The sequence below is a fragment of the Agelaius tricolor genome, unplaced genomic scaffold (assembly GCF_023055355.1).
Source record: "Agelaius tricolor isolate 1412-34295 unplaced genomic scaffold, bAgeTri1.0.p SCAF_1, whole genome shotgun sequence".
Lineage (NCBI taxonomy): Eukaryota > Metazoa > Chordata > Aves > Passeriformes > Icteridae > Agelaius > Agelaius tricolor.
In genome coordinates this window covers 16,486,469-16,507,772 of record NW_027269261.1, presented here as the reverse complement: position 1 = coordinate 16,507,772, position 21,304 = coordinate 16,486,469, and the positions used below count along the sequence as shown (strand labels likewise).

The 21,304-nt window shown below is 42.8% G+C and overlaps 1 protein-coding gene and 1 long non-coding RNA gene across 6 annotated transcripts in view; one reads left to right on the top strand and one right to left on the bottom strand.

Moving 5' to 3' along the window:
* Positions 1 to 816: 816 nt before the first annotated feature.
* Positions 817 to 21,304, bottom strand: part of MEIS1 (Meis homeobox 1) — a 108,033-nt gene continuing 87,545 nt past the window's right edge. For 4 of the 5 annotated variants that reach the window (XM_071424953.1, XM_071424962.1, XM_071424971.1 and 1 more), the window contains 4 exons: positions 6,527 to 6,589; positions 5,232 to 5,317; positions 4,869 to 4,964; positions 2,245 to 2,385 (listed from right to left, as the gene is read on the bottom strand). In XM_071424953.1, coding sequence (XP_071281054.1) covers positions 4,906 to 4,964; positions 5,232 to 5,317; positions 6,527 to 6,589 — 208 coding nt within the window. In that variant the 3' untranslated portion in view covers positions 2,245 to 2,385; positions 4,869 to 4,905. Of the gene's footprint in view, positions 2,386 to 4,868; positions 4,965 to 5,231; positions 5,318 to 6,526; positions 6,590 to 21,304 lie in introns of all 5 variants that reach the window. The other variant, XM_071424991.1, reaches the window with a different exon arrangement.
* Positions 2,379 to 6,538, top strand: LOC139589033 (uncharacterized). The gene is made up of 3 exons (XR_011678913.1): positions 2,379 to 2,764; positions 4,962 to 5,109; positions 6,174 to 6,538. It is a non-coding gene; the product is annotated as an uncharacterized lncRNA (long non-coding RNA).

Below are 21,304 nucleotides of genomic sequence, written 5' to 3'. Positions count from 1 at the left end.
GCCTGCAGCTCTGCCTGCACCCCTGTCTCCGCCCAGCCCAGGGGTACCCCGGGGGACGCGCAGAGCAGGGGCCCCCCGGGAGTCTGCCCTGCAACCCGGGACCCCTCCCGCGGGGGCTGCCGCCCGGCTTGGGAGAGGCTGGCTGGCTGGGGGTTGCACTATTTTGCCTTAATTAAGATATTCGTGTCATTTTCCTAGCCCGGGGAATCTCTATTTTTTCTTCTGTAGCTGTGACTTGACTTAAAGCAAACGAGGTCTCGCAGCCTGCACAGGCCGGCTGGAGCTCTCCCACTCACACTGGCTGTGATGCAGAAAGCACAAATACGAGAGGAAATTGGTTAATGAGGGTCTGCACTGGCCTTGCTCGCAGAAGTCCAGCAGCACCTCATCCCCTTACAGATATGCATTACCCAGGTAATGTTTGCCAAGTTTTATTTTCCTCCTTCCTCAGTATGCTCAATTCCAGTAAGAAACTCAATAATTTGAACTGTGCATTAGACTATAATTTGGGAGGGAGAGGGGGTTAACACTATTTACAAGTTTCTGTCCAATAATGCCCTATGATATTACATTTATTAAAAGGCAACAGTTCCCATCCTGACAATTTACAGTGCAAGTTCCAAGAAAGTTTCTTTATGCAGCGTAGCATTAGTTTTACATTCTTTAAATATGACGCTGATATTTAAATAGCAAATGATAGGTAACATCTCCAGAGCCAGCTGAATTTTGTAGATGCTAGGCTCTCAGCCTGGGATAGAATGGCTACAAATACTGCATGGGGACAGGAAACAAATTTTGCAAGCAGTGGAGTCACCATGACAAAAAATAATTTGTTTTTATTTTAGATTCAGATTTCATTACTGCACTCAAACTACTACAACTGGGCTTTGAGTTATTATACAATCCAAACTGTTTCAATCAGAAACTCTAAGACTCAGTGTGCAATGATTATTATTAATAATAATTAGCTCCTTGGTTTCTTGATAGAAAAAGGCTATCAACAAGCATTTGTTTAACCACAACAAAAGTATAATTAGCTTATCCCACTTAGTAAATCTGTATGCATGCCAACTCATACCAAACTGCTACTTTTACAAAAAATTGCAATAATACAGATCATTTTTCCAGTCCTTTTTGCACAAAATTTATTTACAATGTATACATAAATGCTCCATGATGGGACTATGGAAAAAAAAATGCACACATGACCGATGTCTTGCCCAGAAAGAAAGTCAACATATTAAAAATAAATCTTCAGTCCATGTTTTGAGCTGCATAAAACAGGAAGTGATGTACAAGGTGGTGGTTGCTGCATGGGGACAAGGATGCTCTGATGTGACAATTAGGCTTCAAATACACTGCCTTTCCGTTTCCATGCTTCCTCCTACCAGTCTCCTTAAGACACTGCCTGCAACAGCTGATTAATCATTGTTGATGACTTCAGTTTTTCCCATCCTTCCCGATTTACATCTGTTCAGGCCAATTCAAATATGGTGAGTAAATGAATTAGACATGCAAATTCATGCCCCAGGCTAGAAAGAGAGAGAGGGAGAGAGATGGGGAGAAAGGCAGAGAAAGGGAAGACGGACAGAGGAGGAGGGCGGGGGGGGGGGGGGGGGGGAAGAAAGAGTGCGCATGGCTGAAATCCTAGGATAGAAGAAAGATTCTTCTGCCTGACATAGTTATTTTAATGCTCTAAAAATCCTGCAAATAAGCCCTTTCTGTCATTTGCAGGATAAGTGTAAGGCTTCTTTTTTAATGTAAGGAGGCTTCTGGAGGAAGTGAAGAGCTATGGAAACAACACACATAGTGTGGAAAAATTTCACATTTTTTTTAAAAAATCTATAAGAAACAACGTAATATGGATAACAGTATAATAGCATTTTACAATATTTCACTCTTTGTTTTCTTAATGTCTTATATAGGTATTCAGCATGTCCCCAAAAGTTGACTTCAGTTGGTGTTTTCCTGCTTTTCAGGGTCCCTGTGAAGAATTGGAACGTCCCTTGGTCCAAAGTTGACGCCAAGAACTCCATAGTCATTGCAGAAAGACAATGTTTGAAATCTACCATCGCTGCAGACAACGTGTATTTCCCTTAAGCTACTGAGCATGAATGTCCATCACTTGTCCGCTCACTGCTGGCTCGCCGGTATGAAGCATTGTGGGGCTTGATGCTGACATGGGCATTCCAGGGTGGGGTGGTCCTCCATGCATCATCATCGCTGGGTGGTGAGGGTGTCCAGGAATGTAGGTATGCATGGGGGGGCCATGACGCAGCTGAGCAGGATGGGGGGGCATCTGGGGCGGCGTATAGCTTGGCTGTCCCATATTCATACCCATTGGACTACCCCGAGACACATAATCCCCTGGCATACTTTGCAGCCCTGCAAAGGGAGAGAAAGAGGTGGCGGTGAATGGTGGGGACTGGCTGTGGCACTGGGCTGCGAAGCTGCTCCGCTGGGGCACAGGGAGGCCGGGCTCCAGCCCGAGGCGGGGCGCGGAGTCATGGGCGTGTGAGTGCCGCTGCCTCTGTGGAGCTGGGAGTCTGTGTATGGGCTCACAATGATGGCAACAGGAATGGCCCCCAAGTCACAAAGAACCCCCAAGAACATCCCCTCCCTTCCAAATACAGAGTTTATGGAGACAAAACAGCTTTCTGCTTTTATGGTTAGGAATGTATGTAATGGAGATGTTCCTGATCTGGAAGCATGCCAGAAGCAGCGCCAGCCTGAAGATGGCTAATGCCACACGGAGGGCTCTCAGGTGGGCTCCATTCCCCATGGCCTTACTCCAGCCACCTGCCTTCACCTCCCCACTTGTAAAAGCACGCTGGGAATACAAGGCAGAGAATCTGCAGCAGCTAATGAGGGACTTGGAGAAGCAATGGGTTAAATAGGTGTCAAGGTTTATCAACAGCTATTTATTTAGCTCTTGAGCCTGATCTCTTGGAATCTGTCCCAAATATTTGTGCCATTCAAAGAGATGCAATCCAGCAAGGACATACATCACTGAACAAAGGCCTCATATGAAGCCGAAATTGATAGGATTACTAAGTATGATTGCTAAATCAAACTTGTATTTTCAGACACATTAAAAATATATACATAATCAATAACAGTTATCAATTATTTCTTTACCCCCCAGATTACCTCTGGCTGCAAAAAAATCAGACTATCAGACTCCCAACTCAGTCAAACCTTTCAGTGGGTTTGGGAGAACAATAAGAAAAAAATTGGACCTAAAACAATAAAACCCCCTGCTTTCTGTGGGCCTCTGCCTTCTGCTTGGATTGCTGTAGCTGATGGGAACTGACAGGTGTATTGTTTCGGAGAGCTATAAGCTCCATAATCATCAAGGGTGAAAGGCATACGCTATTGCTAAGTAGGTTCAATTGGCTTTAGTTCTAAGTAAGAGCGCGCTGTGAATGCGCCGAACACCTTGGAATCAGGTCTCAAGGCTCTAGCAATGAATAGCTGCTTAATCTAGCCTAAAGGAACAGTTTTGAACTAATGAAAATTGCTTATAAAATATACTGTACTCACAGCTCTTTAATCAAAAAAGATGATAATATTTTTTGTAATAACCTATTAATTTAATTGGTCACGAAGCATAAAATACATCATTTAAATTTAATTGACCCAGAAACTAAGAAACAATATTTAAATTAACTAAGCTAGAAATTTTCATGATGAGGTAATAAGGCTATTGCATTCCCAAGCTCAGAGGAATGTTTTCACAGCTAATTGTTAAAACTTAGTTTTGACTTGGGCTCAGAGAAGACTACTATGAAATACACTTGCCCTGGGTAACTTCAAACCCTATGTTAATACAGGCTGGGGGCACAACAAAGATGCTGAAATAACTCTTTTAACTCCAGAAAAAAAAGCAAGAAAACAGAATAAGGCACCATTTAAACATGGTACCAAGTGTCTTGGTGTTTCAAACCACTTAACTATTAAGAAAAAAACAAAACAAAACCCAAAAATTTATATAATGTATTTTTCCCTCGGAAAAGACAAGAGGAAAAAAAAAAACTGGGACAGTTTTTCTAGGCTTCCTTTGCGAGGTCTGCCACTGAAGATTGCATTAATGATCTCTATTTTTGTATACCGAATAAGTCAAATCCATTTGTCACACTGCAAGTGATGGCATACTTAATTTGGATATAGTCAATTAGCCTGGGCTAAGCTCCATAGCCTGCTGCGCACACCTCTATTTTGTATTCTCTCTTTTTCCTTTGCCACACGTAATCCCATTATGACGGACAGACAAAGAGAAATAAACTTGAAAAAAAAGAAGAAAAAAATCAAAGTTTCATCCATTGCTTTCCAAAATGCAACTAAGTGAAGCTGATGGGTTTTGCTTGGTTTTTTTTTTCCCTACCCCATGAGAAGTCTCTGTTTGGCTTTTTTGGTGTCTTGCAGGTTAGCGGGAGAAATGTAACTCATGCATCAACTGCGGTTAGACAGATTTATGACACTTTGGGGACATGCTCTTTCCTCTCCCTGTGCTGCTGCAGACCGCTTACATTTTGCAAATCAGTCTGTTGCCAAGACGACGGGCTCCCCCACCTCCCTGGCTGCTCCTTGTTTTGTCATGTGCTCGGGGATGGATAATAGCATCAATGTATGGCGGCGTCGATGTACGGCAGCGTCGATGTACGGCGCGCGCGCGCGCGGGGGGTTTGGGAGCTTGGAAAGCTTGAGCTGAACCAGAGGGAGAGAAAACCCAAAGGAGCCCAGGCGTAGGATGGATGGATGGAAAGGAAGGAACAAGCATGAGGCTATGGGCAGGGAGAACATAGGGAAATGCAAGAAGACAAATATCCCTCGGACAAAGTGAGAACAAAGACCTCGTTTGTACTTACTTCCCCCTGGCTTTGCCATTGGTTACCTAGGTGAAGGTTACATGTAGTGCCACTGCCCCTCCATGCCCATATTCATGCCCATTCCACTCATAGGTCCTAGAGGGAGATAAAAATCCAAGAAGATGCCAGAAAATGAGCAAAGTCAACAGATAGTGCCAAAAGCCCCTTTCCAAAACACAGCACGGCAGAGGGTCCAGGACCGCTCGAGCAAGGAGACGCCTGGTTTCCAGTGGTGTGGAAGGTAGGCAGAAGACAGGTGAGGCAAGCAGGCAGTGGGGACAGCGGCAGAGGGTGGAGGTGTGTTTACCTGTGGTGGTGTGACCAAGGCCACCCATGAGTGGGCAATGCTGCCCAGGGGCTTACCTGGCGCTCGGATGCCCATGTGCTGCTGGCCGTCCATCACAAAACCTCCCATTGGCTGCCCATCGGGGTTATAGGGTGTTCCTTGACTTACTGCAAAGGTGCAGAACATTTATTTTTAGCAACAGCCAATATGGTCACCTCTTCTCATGGCATCAGGACACAATCCCCCCACCCATGGGCTATTGATGCCAGCTCTAAAAAGAGGGGAAAACATCTACTGTGCGAATTTAGCTGTTGGACTAACAGGCATACTTGGTTATGGCCTGATTTTCTTCTGTAAGTTTGGAAACGAAGTTAGCAAACTGAAATCTTGAGACATGAGGAGCCCTGGCTCCAGCTGCTGCCGCTGCTGACGTCAATGCAAAAACCTGTATAGGAGCAGGATTTTATGGCTGGAATAGTCACACTGAAATCTCAGTGTGTTAAATTACACCCTTGTGCCTTCAAAGGGCAGGACCTGAACAGGTCCATGCAAGATATTTACGTCTAATGACAAATAATCAAATGTACTTGAAAAGGAAGTGTGGCCCAAAGGCATCTTGGACAATGGATTTGGAGAATTTGGCAGGGAGACTCAGAAAACAAAACCAACTGGGAGTAATGGGCTATGATAATCCTTGATGGTAAACACCCGCAGAGAGCCACGAAACAAGACCCCAAATAGAGCCAACGTGTGGAAATGTTAAGTCTTTTAAAAAAATAGAAATAAATACCCCCAAAGTAAACAGCAAGTGCTCAGCAATCCCAAAAGAAGAGCCAAAAGACAAAACAACCCTATACAAGTACCACTACCTGAACTGGAGGTTTTCACTGTACATTAAAAGCTAGCTTCAGAAGTAAGCTGGCTTGGGTTATTAAAGCACATAAAGCTCTACCTCATTGAACGTCTTTGAACTTTACTGAGTCCCACAAGTGATTCTGACCCCTTTGCCCTTTTGACAGGTAATAAAGTTTACAGCAATTCCACACCAAGCCATGCATCAGGGAGTGGTCACAGGAGCAGAAAGAGCTGGGAAGGAAAACTCCAAACAATGACTAAAAAAATACAAGAATAATTTGGATCGTGTTCAGAAAGTCTGGTCACGGAACAGAACATTTTACTTTCCCTTTTTGAATTTTCAATGTCTTTTTTTTTCCAAAATTATTAGTCATAATGAAATAAAGTTGCTTGCATATTAATTGTCAGTCATTCCCAGCATTCATTGCTCACTTATTCACCAGGTACTGCACCTCCTGGTGAATGGCTAGAGGATGGTTTTCGCCTGTGTGGCTTGAATACAGTTACTGCTGGGGACTTGCCTGCTCGATTGGACTGGTCTATCATGGGCTGAACTATTCTTCTTCTAGCATTAATAAACCTGCAAGAAAAAAGAGGAAAGCAAATGGTTAGGGAAGGGATGTCTTCCACCCATCCCCAAGCCCTCTCGCCTTACTGTGGTGCTCTCCATCAGGCTGCATGGGGATGCAAATACTGCTAAACCTCTAACCCGGATGACCTTTGAGAGCACAACCTTGGGGTTTCCAAGCTGATTTATGTTTGCCTGCTTTTTACCACAATTGGACACTTCCATTTCATCTTTTCATGGGGGAATTAGCTGAGTTTTCAGGAAACAATGCCAGCAACACTCTTCTCAATACAGAATGGGGCACCAAAAAAACAAAAATGTGTGAAGCCGGCGAGATGCTCATGAGGGCATCTGCTACCTCCCCCCTCATTAGTGTCATTTCTGCCTTATGTCCTCTGACTTCTTTTTCCAATTTTTTTCTTTATCAAAACCTGTCCCTACCTCTTGCAAACCTGATTCCCTTTTAATGCCCACTATTAAGATAATGAACTGTGATGGCAGAACCCCATCAAATGAGGGAATGTCTGGACTTTTATCACCACTAAGTCACACTGCTGGGGACTTCAGAGCCATGCATTCCTCCTAGCCATTTCTTGGTGGGCTTTTTCCCCCCTCCCTCTCTTTATGCAAAGTCTGAGGGGGTCAAGGCGAGGTCATAGCTTTACAGTAATTGAATTTATAATCCTGTTTTCTCCAGCTAGGCCTGACCATTTACAGCAAACATCTTGTTAAACTGTAATTACTGGACTACTGAAAATTCCCCCCCCCCCCCCCCCCCCCCCCCGAACAATGAAAAGAAGATCTTTGGAAATAACAAAAAAGGAGGTGCAGTCATTTTTAAAAATAGCTATCTGCAGCCCACTCTTTGTGTTTTTGTAGCTCTTTGCCTCAGTTAGTCCTGCAATGCTTATTTGGAAATATTCAAAATAATTTGGAGCAAAACAGAAGAAGGGGATAGATCACAAGTACCCTGGTCTCCTCATGGTGCTGAAATCAGGAGGCTGGGAACCTGTCTGAATGAAGACCACTTGAAGAATCTCTCTTGAGGTTTCATTTAGCAGAAAGTTTACTTAAAATCCATTTGGAAAAAATCTACATTGAGACTTAGTCATGGCAAAGCTACATAACCAGACTTTGCGCTCTTTGTGAGAGAGAAAAAGAATAATAAAAATGTATGCCACAATATTTACTAGTAAAGGAAGAAGTGTGAGTGTGGGCTAAATCATAGCACACTTGTAAAATGGAATAGGAAAGTCCACAAAAGGGAATAGTTGATGCTTGTTTTCATTGCCTTTGCTTGGGGTGGCTTAGCAGGAGCTCTCCTACCACAGAGATAAAGCAACCAGGATCTTTCCACGGGAATCAGCTCTGCCCACCCATTTGCCTTCACTAGAGGAGAGAAGAATAGCAAACCACTGCCCCATGCTGTTTCTTTTGCCCTCATCAAAGACCAGCACAGTGACTTCAGACTCCTCCTATCTCCCATTCCCCACTGACACCCATTACCCAAACTCCTGCAAAAATTAATCAAGATGTTGAGTCTTTATCAAACCTGTCTTGATGAAACAGGCTCAAAGGCACCAAACCCAGGAGCCAGTCTGGAAACCTTACACCTGAACTAGGTCATGTTTTGTCAGCAACAGTATTGGATCAATTTTTTCTACACATTTCCAATAAGCACCCCCTCTCGACTCCAGCAAACAGTGTTGCAAATCAGTTTATCATTATCTTGTACAAACCATGAAAATTAGAATCATGTGAGCAGAAGGTTAGACTAATTTTCCTTTCTCATTATAAGCACAGGTGTAGCACAAACAACATGTGAAAAAAGCAATTAAAAAAAACCTGCTTTTTTTCCCCCCATTAGCTGCCTTAGCTCCATGACCAATTAGAAAATTGTTTAATATCTGTAATCTGCATTTGCAGAAAGCAATTTTCACAGTAACTCTTCGAAGTAAAACAACACCACAAAACCCTAGTGCCTCAGCCATTTCTTTTTGTGAGTCTGGCAAGGCTCTTGCTGTGTTTTCTCCATCCTTCTCTAGCCCCACTGCTAGGACCTGGTAGTGTGGCAGGAGAAGAGAGGTAGCTCTGAGAGTGACTGGTCACTGAAATAAGTTTTAGCCCAAATAAATGCTGAGCAACATTAGGCACATACAACCTCAACTTCACGACTTTTTCTTCCTTCTCCTCCAAACTACAAGCACTTTTAAGATGGAGGGGTGCCTCAAAATAATAAACTGTACTATATATATAGTATTGTTCATATACTAATATCCTAGAATAAACTATATATCTAGAGCTTACCAATAATTATCCACAAGATGTGCCTATGGTAAAATATAATCTCACCTGTTTGCCCCATGCTATGGTTTGGGATATCTGCTTTAAGAACATTTTACACACAGGTACTTAACAGTTACCTTCTTCCTATGCATTTGTGTAAGTATTTTCTATAAGTAGCAATTCTGCCAAACAGCTCAGTGTTTGGATGTCTTTGGGGGGAATTCAGACACAAGAACATTTTCCTTCTGGGCAAAGTAATAAAATGACATTCTTGCTCCTCCCACTAGAAGTCAAACGGAGGTCAGCTCCCCATCCTTGTATCTGTTTAAATAAACTGGTCCAGCTGTTTGTTTCCAGGATGCCCTTTAACCTTCTGTCCCATCCTCCCTGCCTTTGTAACACAACGCTTTACTTTGCATTATAGTAGACTCCAAACCACTGAGCATTTAAAAAAAAAGAAAAAAAAAATAGAAGAAAGTATTCACTTTCAAGTTTCTTCCTGCATCCCAAACCTAGAATTTGTAAGAACTTATCAGATTAAAACAATTAACGTAGCTTGCCTTGAGAGAGCACAATACAGGCTGTGATGTTTATAAATCACATTTGAGAACTTCTTGCAAGCAAAACTGCAAATTAGCTGCTGCTGTAGAAATATACGGGCATGTGGTTAATTTCTTCATGCTCTCAGTTTTTTTCTTTGAGAGAACAGCCAGGATCTTTTGATCACTCTTTGAATTTCCAAAGTGCCAGGCTGATTTGAACATCAGCAAAAACAATGGAACAGAAAAGCTAACAGGAATAATCTCCCTTCCCCTTTTGCCAAATGTTCATATTCACCTATCTTAAGAGAAAGAAATTCTAAATCACTCTAATCATTAAAACTTCAGAGAAATCAGGACCTAAAAAAGGTATTTGCATACTAACTACTACTGAGATGGAGTATTATTAAAATACAATTCAGCGTAAAACTTACGAGAGATGTTTAGCCTTACTCATGTGAGTAAAGAGCCAATCAGGCTCAAAGGCTTGCATGAAGTATTTTTCCCCACACCAGTGCTCTGTGTCATGGTATCTTTGCTCTGATGAGGAAGGGGGTTTTTTGGTTTGAGTTTTTTGCCTCAAAAGGGTTGGATCAATAGTGGCACAACAACATAATATCCCTCAGTGTACAAGTTGCACTCAGCAAAGCGATGCCTTGGGCTGCCTTTTTTTTTCCTTCTTCCTTTTTTTTTTAGAGGATTTTTTCTTTTGTTGTTTTGTTTTGTAAAGGGAAGGATCTGGCATGGAGAAAACATTTGAACAGTTGGGCAAACACAGAAGTTTGAAGTATTTCCTAATTTTTTCAAGTTAACTTTTCCTTGTTCTTTTCGGACACATGGGATTGCACTTTCTGCCATGTCCCAAAAAGTAAGAAAAACCCAGCAATTCCACCTGCATAACCCTAAAGGGGATGAAGAAACCCTATTTTCTCCCATTTGCATTTTACTGGGATGTTTTCTCTTAGGCTTCTTGCCTGGGGTCTGTCTGCAGAGGTCATGGGCAGACTCCCTGGTTGGTGCATGGCTGGTCCCATGGGTGAGCTCCAGCCCCAGCCCCGGGGATGCAGCAATCTGCCTCTGCACTCTGACCTTCAGCTTGGCCGCCCTTGCTGCCACGCACAAGTTTTGTTTCTTCTCAGCAAGAAGCTGCGTGGCTAGTGATGACAAAAGACTTATTTTAGTTGGAAAATGGCTACAATAATAGCAGCCAGAGAACAAGGATTTTCAGAGGGTCACCAAACCCTCCGAAAGGCAGAGCTCGCTAAGGCTCAGGTTACAGCCCAAGTGACATTTTCCACACAGATCTGTTCTTTCTCCCTTCCCCTTGTGTTTCACTTCTGTTGAGTGAATAAAACAAGACCTTCCTCTGCTGTCACGAATTTCCAAAGTCACCTTTGCTCAAGAATCGACAGAGTGATTGTGGGGACTTCCAATTTGCAGTCTTTGAATGAAATTTTCCAGGACCAGCTGTCTGAAAGGAGAGGCTGAGACTTCGCAGTCTATTGAATTTTTCTCCGTCCCCAGCCCTCCAAAATGAGGAGAGTTTCACACCATTACTGACTTCTGCTACTTGGAGTCACAGGCTGCTCCCTCTCAATATTGTCCCAAAGCACTGCATGCCAGAAGTCTGTGTTTCACTGGTAGAGACAAGAAATTCCTGAAAATCTCTCTGCCTCATTTTCTCCTTGAGCTCCTTCTAGCAAACCAGGCGTAAGAAAAATGAGAAAGCCCACATTACCTACAAACCCCAGAGCTAAAATCTCTCATGCCCCTCTGAAGAAAACCAGTATCCCTCTTGACAACAAACAAATCATCATTTTTGTAACAGATGCCAAAGTAAACATAGTACTTTAAACTGGCAAATAATTCACTTGTAAAACCAGTTTCACTTTTTTCTGCATAGTGGGATCCTTCATTTATACAGCAGCAAAACAACATTCTCTATTCAGTGCTTAATTCCTCAACGCTTAACAGGTTTATCTCTAATAAAACCAATTTAAATGGAAAGCATGCTATAAACCAAGATTATTACACTTCAGTAACTGCTTTATTCGTTATTTTAACATATTTTCATTTTTTTCTCTGCGTTTGTTTTCCAGAGATTTTTAAAAGAGTCAGTTAAAGAAAAGAAAAAAACCCCATACCAACACAGAAATTATTTCACCGAATATTTTCAAATGTTTTAAAAACAGCCTTGAAAATAGCAAGCTGCCTCTGTAATTATGAACAGAAAAAATAACTGCAGACTTTCAAATGGTAATCACATCTCCCCATCCCTAAAATGAGAAATAAATGTTAAAAGAGTGCTTACTGCCGTTATTAGAAAGTTCTGATCCTGAAGTCAGTTAGTGAGCTTAATGACCCGTAACTAGCAGTCATTAGCAATGCATGCTCTCTGTACTCCCTTTATTTGTAAAGAAAAAAAAAATCCAAGACACTCAAAAAACTTTGTTCAATTTAAAGTCAAACCTTATGAAATCATGTTTGGCAACTTTTCTTGGTTTCTCCTCCTCCTCCTCACCAAAGACAGTTCAGGACTGCAATACATCATTTACACTAAATGGAGGTAGGGAGGGAAGAGAGTACAAGGGCTGCTCACCGCCCACTCCAGACACATAATATTGGAATATACTCCAAAGACAGAGAGCCCATCCATCAGGAGCATCAGAGAGGTCTCCTGCAAGCTCTCCTCTTCCTCCCTCCCCTGCTGGCACAGCACCAGTGCCAGGGTCTGTATATAGGGCTGAGGGGATTCGCAAGACAATATTGGAGAGTGAATTAAATAAAATACTATGCAAAAACTAGTGATGAAAAACCACTAATTAGCTGACAAATTTGATGTAAAGCACTAATGAAAGCCATGTGTGGTTCTGCAATTTAGTTTTTAAAATAGCTTCTGACTTCAAGCATTACTATGTGACCCCACCAATGGATTCATGTTGTGCATTCAGAAAAGTTGCTCTCAAACAGGAGAGTGCTATCAAATCTCTATCCAAACCATGCCTGCTAATGCAGGGAGCATATCGAGGGCAAAAATAGAAAGCAGAGAGATGAGATCAGGTATGTGCTCCTTGTAAGAGACCTGGCTATGCCCTACATTTTGGCTGGCCCAGCACGCACCAGCTCCACCTTTGGCCACCTCCCCTTCTCCCAAGCCCTTAAGCATGGGAGCTTGGCAACTGTTCCAGTGCCTCACCACCCTCACAGGGAAGAATTTCTCCCTCATTTCTAAAGTAACCCCATTTCTAAAGTAACTTTCGATTTAAAGCCCCCCTCCCCCCGCCCGTCCTATCAGTACCAGCGCCATGGGACAAAACACAGACATGGTGATTGCCTTGGGGTAGCAGTGACCCTGGGGGTGGCCTGTCCTCTGGACACAGAAGGGATGTTTGCTGGCTTTCTACTGAGGTGGGACACAAGCTCCTGGCCCTGCTTCTCCCTTGGTCCAAAAGCTCTCTTAGCTCCATCTCTCTGCAGAGCTTCTTGAGGAGTCTTTCTAGGAGAGAGCTGGGCAGCAAACAATTACGGTTTGCAAAATTTTGCCCGTTCTCCAGCAGGATGGAGCTGAGGCCTATTTCTATTCATTTGGCTGGTTCTGAATGAAAATTATGGAAGGGACTTGCTGGGGAGGAGTGAAGAGCAATTGTGCCTGGGGAAGAGATTCCTGGAGATATGTCTTCCTGCTCTGCTCATCTCCTGTGCTCTTCTATATCACAGGTGAGCTGCTGTTGGCCTCTCTGGTATGCTCTCCTTCTCCTCCTAAAAAAGCTTAGCCAACATGGAACATTTCCAGTGAAAATCCAGATCCAGTATCCAGGCATCTCCCTGGCAATGTCAGGGAGTCAGAACAGTGTTGCAGGTCTTGGCTGCACTGGGGAGAACTCTCAGCAACCTCATTCCCTGACACCACAATTCCCTCGGGGTGCAAAGCAGATGTAAACTCGCCCTCAGCAGCCAGATGATGTAAGGGGAAATCTTTACATGGCAAAGCGCCAGCAGAGCTGACCTCCTGTCTCTTCCCTGCTCCTAAATCCCAGGGCAGCTGTACTTTGCTGATCTCCATGTGCCATAATTAGCCTTTAAGGAATATGGCAAGGATTCATGTAGTAGAGCGGCACTAAGGCTGCTCTAACTCCTGTCTGGGACAGCACCGGCCCCACAAAGTGGTTGGGTAGACACCATGCTGGCAGACAAAATCCTGACTCCCACAAAAACACTTGTAACAGAGGGTGTGCAGGCTCTCTGAGAGCTCTGAGAGTAGCCAAGGCTGAGATGCACATCTCCCAGCTCGGTGTTTTTGCACACTCCAAGAAAGGTCTGAACATCAACTTCCCATCTGATCCTTCAGGAGAGCTTCTCTGGACTCTGTAACTTGGGTCCTGATCTGGTGCACACCAGCAGTGCAACCCAGCAGCTTTTCTTCAGCAGATTACAGCAAACCAGCAAACCAGGCCCCATTTGATGGCAGGGATTAAGCTGGGAATGGGTGAGAGCTGATAGTAAAATACTGGCTATTTCTTTGAGAACATTCCTCCATATTTCAGCAGTTTAATGTCCTCTATCTACTCAGCATACCGTCTGTTTTAGTGGAATGTAGAGTTTGTGAGAAGTGCCTGCATGATCTCTGAGCTTTCTCATGCCATACAAGTGTTCTAAACACAGGGGGTCCTCCTTGAGGTCCAAGGTTTTTCCATACATCAGATGGTGAGCTTTGTCCAAACAGCTTTTCCCTGTTCCCTCCCCGTCCACCCCACATACAGCATGGGAGTTGGAAGCTGTGCCTTGTCCTCCAGCCTGAGCAAAAGAAGAGAGGCTGCTCCCACAGCTGGCTGCAGGTTTAAACATGTTCCCACTCACTGAAGGGTATGAGAAAGGACCAGTCTATGCTCCTGGATGGATTCCTTCATCCTCCTCATCCCCAAAAGGCAATGAAGGAATATGGAGTAACTCCACACACAGTCACCCCACACCAGCTCCTGCAGCCTGCAGGAAAAGGAGAAGCAAAGCCCAGGGTGGCCAAACCCAAACTCTTGACAAGTGTCTTTGGGAGAAAACACTCTCAGGGCCCCTAAAGAGAAAATATCCGGGACCAGTGTTTTGCACATGAAATAAGCTTTGACATCATTCTGGTCTAAAACCCAAGACACTGGTTTGGGGTGTTGAGGGAAGCTTTATTTCTGTGGTTGTGTCTTCCCCACCACAATCAAGACAACAAATACAGGCACATTGATGTATTTTGTGTGATGTGGGCACCTGAAAAACTGGTTTGAATTCTTTTTTCCTTTTTTTTCTCTCCCAGAAACCACAAAAGATACAGCTCTGAGTCACAGCCAACCTGAAAAACAACCCCATACTTCTGAACAAACTCTCTGTGCCCCAAGACATCCCACTTCAAAACATTGTTTTCTAACCACTACTAATAGCCTACTTTGTAATCTACTTTATCTAAACATAATTTCCCATTAAGTGAAGTGATTCATTTTGCTTCTAATCCTACTACTGACAGCATTATATTCAGGGCAGAAGAAAAGACACCCTCTGAAAACAACACCAACAAAACACACACAGGGAAGTCAGAGGAATGTTGAAGATTAAAAGAATTTGTGAGACAGGGGACAGACAAAGCTTAGGGATCAGCCCCCAGATGGTACAAACCACCTTTATAACCCAGGTGGGAAGTCAGACATATCTGGAATAAATCTGAATTCCAAAGCAGCTATTGGTATTGAGCTTTATCCCTAGCCAAAAAAGACACAAGGACTACACAGGACTACTGCCTGGGCAAGGGAAACAAAATAATCCATGAAACTGTTACATGACCTAGATTTCATTGAACAACTGTGAAAGCAATGTTTTTTCAGCATCTCCTGCCATTTCTTTATTTTTGAAAAGTCAAAGAAAAGGCAGAATCCTGGCTGCTGCTAAGGCTGGTGTAGCCAGCCATGCATCACTTACACCAAAATCATTCCAGGGTAGGCAGGGCAAAACACACACCCTCAAAAGCACATCCTCGCCCTGCCCCTCTGGCTGTGTCTCATTTTTGATAAGAGAAAATTGATTTAACCAAGAAAAAGGCAACATTTGCCCCATTTTTACTATTTCAGGCTGAGCTTTCAACCAGGCAGTTTGTTTCACACAGGTGCAGCCTGGAGCAAGCATCTGATTTAAGTGCGAGAGGGTCTCTGAGGGCACCTTTCTCCACATGCTGCTGTTTCAGTTTGTGATGGTTAATCACTCTACACCTATCTCAGCAACTGTTGACACAAAATGGGTGGAGATCAGGTCTGTGCAAGCACAAAATACCAGAAAGGCAAACTATATGTAAACACTCTTCAGATAGCTGTCACAAAAATAGACCAAAGCCTGACTTGCAAAGCAATGACAAGCCATTACTCTCCCCTTCTGTCCTTCTTTTTGTTCATATATTGAGGGCATGTAATTTTTTTTAATACATATAACAAGGATATTCCTTGCACTAAAAAGAAACCAAGACCTGCGAACTGCATTTAGAAAGACAGTGCAAAGCACTCCCCTTACTTCCAATGCAGCATTTCCAGAACACAATAGTGTCCTGAATGGGTGCTTTTATAAAGCCAAACTCTTGTTTTGAGATGGTGCACACCTGAATCTCAGTATTTTTAAATAATAAGAAGGAAGCAAAGCATTCTGACCCCTACCCTGATCCTGCAGAGCAAAGCTAGAGCAGGAGAGAAGAGCAAGTAGAAAATGTTTGCACGGGTGCTATTCCACCTTATTTCCCTGGCACCTGACATCACATTTGTTACAGCACATTAATGCACCAACTAAAAAAAAGTTTGTTGAGTATGAGACCACCCCAGAAGAAAGAAAAGAGGTTTTTTTCTTGGCTGCATATTAACCTCTTGCTAGTCAGGATTATTGGCAGGTAAACTCTGTTTGTACTGTCTGATGCTCTGCAGTGGGAACCAATGCTACTTCCTCTCTATGTGACTAAAATAATACCAGCTTTTGAGGTTTATTTTGCTCAGTGCCCCACGTGTCACTAATTAGCTAGTCACTGTTAGCTTGGGCCAAATGATTTCACATTTGCTTTTGAAATAAATGGTGTTTCCTTTGCTGTTTTTTCCCAGTCTGAATCCAGGGGCTGTCAGAGCAATGGTTAGAAACATCTTTCCTTGGTGCTCCTGAATGGGATGACCCTTGTTTTAGAGCAGTTTGGGGGGTGTGGAAACTGACAAGTCTGGACTGAACAAGAAACCCAGGTCTCCATCTCTTAGGTCTCCATCTTCTCCTCCACCTGAAGTCTTGGAGGCCAAGGGGAGCATTTCCCCAAGACAACTCTTTACTCACCTCCTCTGAGCACCTGACCCCTTTGGAAAACACCCATGACAAAACTGTACCACTGCTTCTTAAATTGACTCACCAAACCCAAACCCCACACATTTGAACCACTGTGCTGTACTTTAAAATGGCTTTACTGAACTAAAAAAGGAAATTCCAGCCTGAAATCCGGTGATCCGACAGTACCTGATGGCTTTACATTCACAGCTCTTCCCCCTGTAAGCTATTTGCTCAGATTTTCTAATAATACCTTGACTGCCTGGCAGCTCTCCAGGGCTAAGGCAATATGCAAGCTAAACATTATTTTTTCATCTGATTTCAATATTTTCTTATGAGTAACTATACAGGATTTTACCTAGTGAGTATTCCTGATTGCTGTAATTTAAGAACAGAGAAATAGACTACAGATGTAATATTATTATTACAATTGGCATTCAAGGTGAAAGGCATAACAATTAGCTAAGACTTAGTGAAAACATAAATGCAAAAATCTGCTTGAAAAATCCAGCACATGGTACATTTAGAACAGCTAATTTACCTCACACATTCTGAACTGCTCAAATGATGTAACAATTCACCCAGCAAGATACTTTTACAAACAGTTTTCTTGGTGTTTTGAGGGGGTTTTCTTGGAGGGGAATGATTTTCATTCTGCAAACACCTACCATCTTATTCTCTAGAATATAAAACAATATTTATTTGTCAAACCCAAAATATATACTCTTTCTTATTCCTATTTTTCCTGCTTTTGCATGGATTCCCATTAACAAAACAGTGTTTAAATAACAACTGTACACATATTCTAGAATAACACAGAGGAGAAAAGTAAATTTTCTCCAAAATCTGATGGTTAAGTTCGTATTGCTGAAGTTGAGAGGATAATTTGTGAATGTTTTAACATTTACAAGTAAATAAGTACTTGTATTTACTATATCTGATTACTGAGAAAAGTATTTGTTATGTTCTTACACAGATTGAAATTGCATCTTGACCTTTTCTCATTTAATCTGTTTACTGCAACAAAAGCAGTAATTGATACATCTGAAAATAAGCAGATATTTTATTCTCCAAGGACTAAAAATCCCTGCGTGCGATGTGCTTGGCAAACCAAATATCTTCCCTGTTTATTGTAGTCTACAATTTGGTGGGCAACAGGGGTGAAAATCTAACCCTGCATATAGGACCAGCACCTGCTTTTGCTATGCTCCCTCCCTGCTGGCCTCCTCCCCCACTTACACCCTAAAAATAGTGCTTAAGTGGGACTAAAGTGGTGCACTGGTCATGTGCTGGCCTTTTGCTCAGGGTGAATATCACCCTCAGTGAAGGAATTGAGCAAAGATGATGTCTACGCTAAATGCCCAGCCCCAGGAAGGAGCTGTTCGGGCCCCTCCAGGGGTCTGGAATGGGGTTAAACACATAGGAAACACCAGACAACAGTATCAGTTGGTTTTGGGGGTGTTTGGGTGTGCTTCAGATGCACCAAATCCTTGGTATGCTATGATATAAAAACCACAGAGGGAAAAGAGGGGCTTGGGACTGTTTCCCAAAAGGCGGAGAGTTGTGAGGCCATTCCTCTTTCCCCTGCCCCTCTGTGGAGAGGCAGGCAGGGGCTCTCTGCATCTGCCCCATCTGCACCTCTCCATCTGCACCTCCCAATCTGCATTCCCCCATCTGCTCCATCCTTAACCCCACCATCTGCAAGCCAGGACGGGCAGATGGAAAGGACACCCTTCCCAGTGGTGTTCCCCATTCATGGCTGGGTTCTGGGGAGCTCTTCCCCATGAGAAGTGCAGAATCCTCCTGTCCCCACCACACCACTCTGCCTGCCCATGCCATGGCAAAGCATTTCCTCCCCTGCCCCATGCAACTGCTGCAGCAAAGCTCTACCACTAGTCTTACCCAGAAGCAAGGAATGGAGGCAGAAGGAAATTTACTGGTGGAGGAGAGTTGTGAGGGGACTAAAAGAGTAATAAATTATTTCTGTTTCTATGCTCTGAGCTGGCTGTGCATACAGTAAGGTGATCAGCTCTTTCTATCCCAAGTCCATCTCTAATTTTCCACACTCATCTTTGGGCTGGTCTTGGAGCCTTTTTGAAATGTCATTCTTACAGGGTTTCAGTAAAATCCACTTCATCTGACTCCAAGAATAACATTAGGAAAATTTTTTTGATCACATTATTTGATACTTTTTTCTGATATGTTTGGTTGGGGTTTGTTCTGAGGTTTTTTGCAAGTCTAGGAAATTATATAAAAAAATGACATTTAAAGAAGCCAAGAATACAAAATCAAGAACTCAAGAGTTAGGACACCGTATTACTAGAGTTGCTTGCACCCTAGGCTTTAATGTATTTCATCACAGTTCAGTTACCAGCTCATGCTACCATTTTTGATGGGGCTCAATGCCTCAAGCATCCCAGTGACAATTATGTCTGTTATAAGAATAGGCCAGGGCATTATAAAATAAAAAAATCTATCTCTACAGGTTATAATCTTTGACAAAGTTGAATGACTCAGGCAGGAAGAAAAGCAAGCAAGTCCTGGTTCACATAGCCAAATACTGCACCGGAGAAGAGGGTTCAGCTCTGCTGCTTCCTTGGACTGATTGAGAGCTACTGAGTAAATCACTGAACACAAAACTTGCACTGTAAATTACTGATTTCTCACTTCTCCATACACAACAGTGGGCACTGGCAATGTAAGACACCAAGGCACTCAAAACTTGGAGTTTCCGTGAAACATGAAGTTTCAGTGATTGTTGGACCCTAAATGAGAATAAATTGCTATAATTCTGACTCACCTCACAGTCCCAGACCAGCCCAAAACTTGTGACCTGGACTTCTATGAGCCTCACCTCTGTGAACCAGGACAACATTTTTCTCTTTCTTTGCAGGGTAACTGTAAAAATACCATGCAGACCCACAACCTTGTATGCATGTATAGGCACATGGAGGTCAGGGAAAGACTTGGATATTACAGCAGTAAGTGAGTGCCACAGAAAAGCCCAGCAGTAATTATTAATTCCATCTTCAAGCGCGGTTTGAATACAGCTCAACAAACGAAGCACGGAAGAATGAGGGCAAGATAAAATATTGACTAGCTGCTCCAGCATTGTCTGGGTTGTGCCCTAGATAGCACAAGGGTATTTGAAAAAAGCAGAATGGAAACACCTAATAAAGGCTGGACCTTTAAGGATTTGAATTCTCAATTATTTTTTTTTATCATTTTAATGCAGTTGGATGCAATACTATTTAGAGAGACAATCACATTAAGACATGCACATATAGGGAGGTTATATAGGCACATTATTCTACAAGTATACAAACATCTTATCTGTGTGCACCAAGACTTTTCTAAAACATAAACAAGCATCTGACACCTAATGCAGCCCTTGATTAGAATTGCTCTCTCTTCTTCATAGACTACCACCAGTAATTATTTACCATTAGCTCTTAATGGGAAGGGATTCAGCTGGGATGTAGTAAACAAGAAAACCGTATAGATTGTTCAATATAGCCTGACTGGCTCTCAGCTAAGGTAAGAAGTGATTGGATCACACCTGGATATTTCAATTCATTGCTTTTATCACCTGGGAAAAGCACCTTATTAACCTGTACCTGTTCAGGTCTCCACCGTGTCCATATAGGCATCATACAAGTGCCCCTTCTTGCTCATGTTACTGCACTTGGAACACTAAACTGCTGTGGGGTTAAACAACAAATATGACAGAGACCTGAATGATTCATTTAGACTACTGGCATTTGAACTCTGCTATCTTCCTAACTTCCACAGATTTATTTTTATTTTGCAGCAGGGTAAGGGCTCCCTCTTCCCACAACAGAAACATCTGACTGAGGCAAAAAGACGGTCCTAGAAGGCAACACTGGTGATTCACAAGTAAAGTTGTCATGTGGGGGAAAAAAAGGGAAAAATCCTCTGTGCGGATTATTTAATTTCTTAAAAAAATAAAATAACCCAATGTAAAGGGTCATGGTAAAAGGTGGTATTTTTAAAGGTATGTGCCCTTTCATGGATATATTTTCTGGCACATCTCACATCATCACCCCATTCCTGTGACTCCTCCACATCAACAGGGGTTATGTGCATCAGCCTAGGGAGCCCCAGCACCAGGGCAGTCCATATGTGAAAATCAACATTTCTTTTCATTACGGCACAAAACTGAAGCATGCAACCAGCACATACTGAAAAGGCATTCAAAATATGACAAAAAAATTGTTTAAATGCTTTCCGTCTCCAGAAAACAAATGCTCTCTTCACTGACTAGTCTGTGGCAAACTTCTAATTCCAGCCAGAAAATCCAGCATTCCCAGTCTGGGCTAACGACCATGCTACCAGACATGAGTTTATGTTTTTCATGCACATTTCATGTATTCCCACATGCTGTGTTGCTGCCAATAATTTATGACTGATCTGCACCCAGCCTGCCCTTCAGCATTTTATTTAATCTCTGCAACAGTGATTTACAATGACTCATCATTAATACAAAAATGTACATGTGTGTTAACAAGTTTGGAAGAATCTAAGGAGGAAGGCAAATTTTTTTTTGTGAGTTCTGGCTGAATGA